Here is a 5,494-nt window from a genome sequence, read left to right on the forward strand (position 1 = left end):
TGGTGGGAGGGGTGGTGTGCGTCTCAGTGGAGTGCAATGAGCTTTTTTGGCAGATATTTTAGCCTGCAGTGTGGCTATTTTGTTGGATAGGGCGTTTTGGATGCTGGTACACCATTGTTTATCTTTCGGGCTGTTATCTGTGGGTGGAGTAGGGTTCTCCACTTCACGGAGGATGGTGAAAAGCTCCTTAGTGTAGCGGTTGGCTTTGGAGATTCTTTCATTGTATGTATTTCTTTTGGTCAGGATGATTTCTTTTTGTATATGTTAGCGAATTTGGTTAGGGTAGATTTATTTTCCGCTGTAGTGGTGTGTCGCTAGATAGCTTGAAGTTTCCTTTTCTGGAAACTTGGTATGGGTCCGAGAAATGTGGCCCAAAGCAAGTGTAGTCTGGACTAAGCTATTGCCGCAGAGAGTTTGGAGGAGAGCGAGAATTGAGGGAGCAATAGAGCAGGCGATGAAGGGAATAAATAGAGAGATGTTGAAATGTTGTGCATTGGCAGTGGTGAAGGTTTTGGAGCACAAAGAAATAGTTTATGAGGGTTTCAAGATTTTCAGGGAGGATGGCGTTCACCTGTCAATTTATGGGAACAATTATTACCTTGTGGATTTGACTTTGCAGGTGCAAGAGATAATAAGGAGTTGGAAGTAAAAGGAGGTTGGTAGTCGTGGGGCAGAAAGAACACCTCGGGGGAGGGTTTTTCTGTTGCCCTGGGCATGGTCCCTTTAGATGAGGGGGGAGTGAAGCACAATGGGGGAATAGCTCGGGAAATGATGGGGGTGGTGCTGTTTGCACAAACGGGCTACCCCGGGGGAACAGGTATTCAAGATGGAGGGGCATGGCCCCAGGGAGAAAGCGGGACGCCTTAAGAAGATGTAAGGAGACGGTAGGGACGAAGGGATAGGTAGGGAGGAAGGGGAACTAATTAATTATTTATTTGTTGGGGGAAATGAAAGGGTTGAATTATTAAATTGGTTGTTAAAACATTTGGGTGTTTTTGTGCAGTAAGCCCAAATATGTCTATCCAGAAAAGATTATAAGTTGTATAAAACAATTATTACGCCTCCCGAGGTCTATAGGGCTATTAGTGCTGTGTGTTAAACTAGGGTGTGCAATGTAGACTGTTAGACAGCTGCTGAAGACTCCCACCCTACCCGGACCCACCCACACACTCTGTCGCACTCTGTCTAGCCCCACCCTATCCTTACGCTCCCTACCCCCAGCCACCCTCTGTAGCACCACCCACCATACCCCCACTCTTTCTACACCCATTCAACCACCCACTCTCTACACCCCCACCCTACCCACACCCATCCACTGTACCCCCACCCACACAACTTACCTGCACTCTGTCTACCCACCCTCACCCCACCCCCACTTTCTCTTTTCTAAACCCACCCTACCCCAACTCTCTCTACCCACACCTACCCACCCTTCCCCCACTCTCTCTACCTCAACCTGCCCACACTACTCCCACTCTCTATACCCCACCCACACTACCCCCACTCTACCCACACACACCGACCCTACCACACTTGTCTCCCACCAACTGACTCTATCCCCACTTTCTCTACCCCATGCTCCCTACCACCAGTCAACCACCCTAACCCCATGCTAGCTCGCCCCACCCACCAAACTCTCTCTACAACTCACCCACTTCTCACTCTCAACCTTTTTCACTCATATTTCCTCTTGCTCATCATCGATGGCACCCTCTCCCAATCGATTTCTCCCTCGCTCTATACTCTCCTCCTTGCACCCTAGTGCCTAAAATGCAAAGAACTGCTGTAAACGCCAAAACGATTGGCTTTGCCAATGCTTGTATTTCATTTGTGTTTTATTTGCTGTAAGAAGATGTCTCTTTAAATGAAAAGCCTGTGTTGCCAGGAAGAAAGCAGTTCAATAGCCATGTATTTGATCTCAATGCTTTTATAGGGGTAACTTACCTTGGGCAGAGATTGGATGGGCCTACATTACTTAGAGGAGACATACTAAGAACATGCATGTGTGAAATCAATGGGAGGGGAACACTGGAAAGCTGCTACTCATTCTTCAAAGGTTCCCTTTGGCCCTTTCCAGCTTGTGTCTTCTGGCTCCATCCCACAAATGGGGCTGTCACTCTAAGTAGCGCAAGAGGCAGCGCCCGAGGCAGCACCAGAGGCAGTGTCAGAGGTAGCACCAGAGCAGGCACTAGAGGCAGCGCTAGAGGTAGTGCCAGAGGCAGCGCCAGAGGTAGCACTAGAGGCACCGTCAGAGGCAGCACCAGGGGCAGTGTCAGAGGTAGCACCAGAGCAGGCACTAGAGGCACCGCCAGAGGTAGCACCAGAGGCAGCACCAGAGTCAGAGCCAGAGGCAGCGCTAGAGGTAGTGCCAGAGGCAGCGCCAGAGGTAGCACTAGAGGCACCGCCAGAGGCAGCACCAGAGGCAGCAGCAGAGTCAGAGCCAGAGGCAGCGCCAGAGGGTGCGCCAGAGGTAGCACCAGAGGTAGCACCAGAGGCAGCACCAGAATGAGCACCAGAGGGAGTACCAAAGATAGCACCAAAGGTAGTGCCAGAGGCAGCGCCAGAGGCGGCCCCAGAGGCAGCACCAGAGGTAGGTCCAGAGGCAGCACCAGGGGCAGTGTCAGAGGTAGCACCAGAGCAGGCACTAGAGGCAGTGCCAGAGGCAGAGCCAGAGGCGGCCCCAGAGGTAGTTCCAGAGGCAGAGCCAGAGGCAGATCCAGAAGTAGCGCCAGAGGGAGCGCCACAGGTAGTACCAGAGGCAGCGCCAGAGGTTGCGCTAGAGGCAGAGCCAGAGGTAGTGCCAGAAGTAGCGCCAGAGGAAGCACCACAGGCAGCACCAGAATGAGCACCAGAGGAGGCCCCAGAGGCAGCACCAGAGATAGCCCCAGAGGTAGCGCCAGAGGCAACGCTAGAGGCAGAGCCAGAGGGAGCGCCACAGGTAGCACCAGAGGCAGCACCAGAGGCAGCACCAGAGGCAGAGCCGAGGTAGTGCCATAGGGAGCACCAGAGGCAGAGCCGAGGTAGTGCCATAGGGAGCACAAGAGGTAGCGCCAGAGGCAGAGCCGAGGTAGTGCCATAGGGAGCACCAGAGGCAGAGCCGAGGTAGTGCCATAGGGAGCACAAGAGGTAGCGCCAGAGGCAGAGCCGAGGTAGTGCCATAGGGAGCACCAGAGGCAGAGCCGAGGTAGTGCCATAGGGAGCACAAGAGGTAGCGCCAGAGGCAGAGCCGAGGTAGTGCCATAGGGAGCACCAGAGGTGGCCAAAATGCTTTTATGATGCTAAAGAGAAGTGATCTACCTGTGCTTCTTCTGGGAGAATCAACTCTTTTAGTAACAGCTGTTCCTTTTACCAAATTCAAAAGGCACTTATTTTGGCAACGTCAGAAGTGCAAAGCTTGGCCTGGCAGGAATTCTAACCCTTATTCCGAGGTTCCACACAGCATGCGCACTCTCCCACTCCTTACTTTCATTTGAATATTTGGCCTACTGGTTGCATACCGGTCTCTGCCGCAGGTGCATAACCTCCCAGGCTATTTTACTGAAATTGGGGCTTGCAGGAATTTTTGCTGTGGACAATGAGAGCCCTCCACCCCGTGTCTGGAAGGATTGGAACCTGCTGTTTACTCACGCGTTTAGCGCAGACCCGTTAAGCCCTAGAGAACAGACCAGCAGAGACCCCTTTTATGTTTTGCCTGAGGGTTTCAATGTCAATGTTCGAGCTGGAGCAGAGGGTCCTCTTGAAACATTGAAAGTGCTGAGAGTCCGGCCTTTGGTCTTCTCCCCTTTGCAGAAAACCCTACATACCAGAGGTTTGCTCTGTCCCACACGTGAGCTCCTTGCCTGCACACCCTCCTGCCTTCTCGGCTTCCTGCCAAAGACAGAGCCCTTCTTTACGGATCTCTGAAAACGTCCCAGGGCTGTGTGCCCTCCTGGCACCCGGTCAAGTCCCCGGCTTCCTGGAGAAAATGATTGCCAAAGAGGCCTCCTGAGCCTCTCCATCGACTCCAACGTGTACAATTCTAACAGGGCCCAGAACCAAGTACCTATGGACGGATGGATGGTAGCAAGAACGTGTGTATGGCCATGCAATAAATGCTTGGGGAGTGCTGCACACTGGCACAGAGTGCTCTGCACATTTGCTGTGTAGTGCGCACATGTACCTCCTCCCAGTCACACAGGAGTCAATGCACGCAATCTCACTTACACTAAACGGTGTAGAGGCCAAGCACTATATTTCATGATGCAGATACATTGAACTAAAAGCGCCTGATCATACCGTTAAGGTTGGGAGCTACGGGAAGATATAGTTGAGGTTGGGAGCTGTGGGAAGGGATCCATCATACTGTTGAGATTGGTAGCTGCAGGTAAGGAATCTATCATATGATTGAGGTTGGGAGCTGTGGGGAAGGGATCTATCATATGGTTGAGGTTGGGAGCTGTGGGGAAGGGATCTATCATACGGTTGAGGTTGGGAGCTACGGGAAGATACGGTTGAGGTTGGGAGCTGCAGGGAAGGAATCTATCATATGGTTGAGGTTGGGAGCTGCGGGAAGGGGTCTATCATACGGTTGAGGTTGGGAGCTTCAGGAAGGGATCTATCATACGGTTGAGGTTGGGAGCTGCGGGGAAGGAATCTTTCATACGGTTGAGGTTTGGAGCTGTGGGGAGGGGATCTATCATACGGTTGAGGTTGGGAGCTGTGGGGAAGGAATCTATCATACGGTTGAGGTTGGTAGCTGTGGGGAAGGGATCTATCATATGGTAGAGGTTGGGAGGTGTGGGGAAGGAATCTATCATACGGTTGAGGTTGGGAGCTGCAGGGAAGGGATCTATCATACTGTTGAGGTTGGGAGCTGTGGGGAAGGAATCTATGGGGAAGGGATCTTTCATACAGTTGAGGTTGGGAGCTTTGGGGAAGGAATCTATCATACAGTTGAGGTTGGGAGCTGCGGGAAGGGATCTATCATACGGTTGAGGTTGGGAGCTACGGGGAAGGAATCTATCATACGGTTGATGATGTTAGCTGCTTGGAAGAAGTCTATCATACGGTTGAGGTTGGGAGCTGCGGGGAAGGGATCTTTCATACGGTTGAGGTTGGTAGCTGCGGGGAAGGAATCTATCATATAGTTGAGGTTGTTAGCTGCGGGGAAGGAATCTATCATACGGTTGAGGTTGGTAGCTGCGGGGAAGGGATCTATCATACTGTTGAGGTTGGGAGCTGTGGGGAAGGAATCTACGGAGAAGCGATCTTTCATACGGTTGAGGTTGGGAGCTGTGGGGAAGGAATCTATCATGCAGTTGAGGTTGGGAGCTGCGGGAAGGGATCTATCATAGGGTTGAGGTTGGTAGCTGCGGGGAAGGAATCTATCATTTGGTTGAGGTTGTTAGCTGCGGGGAAGGAATCTATCAAACGTTGAGGTTGGTAGCTGCGGGGAAGGGATCTATCATACTGTTGAGGTTGGGAGCTGCGGGGAAGAAGTCTATCATACAGTTGA

At 52.0% G+C, this 5,494-nt stretch overlaps 1 protein-coding gene across 1 annotated transcript; it reads right to left on the minus strand.

Annotated features, from left to right (window-relative positions):
- Positions 1-2,118: 2,118 nt before the first annotated feature.
- Positions 2,119-3,030, minus strand: LOC138498434 (uncharacterized transmembrane protein DDB_G0289901-like). Its single transcript, XM_069622189.1, has one exon. The coding sequence runs from the start codon at positions 3,028-3,030 to the stop codon at positions 2,119-2,121; it is 912 nt and encodes a 303-aa protein (XP_069478290.1).
- Between the last annotated feature and the right edge of the window lie 2,464 nt (positions 3,031-5,494).

This window comes from Ambystoma mexicanum, chromosome 5q (assembly GCF_040938575.1).
Source record: "Ambystoma mexicanum isolate Mex_15411 chromosome 5q, UKY_AmexF1_1, whole genome shotgun sequence".
NCBI lineage: Eukaryota > Metazoa > Chordata > Amphibia > Caudata > Ambystomatidae > Ambystoma > Ambystoma mexicanum.

Coding starts and splice junctions, on each gene's coding strand:
- LOC138498434 (XM_069622189.1), bottom strand. CDS start 3,030: ATGGCACTACCTCGGCTCTGCCTCTGGTGCTCCCTATGGCACTACCTC.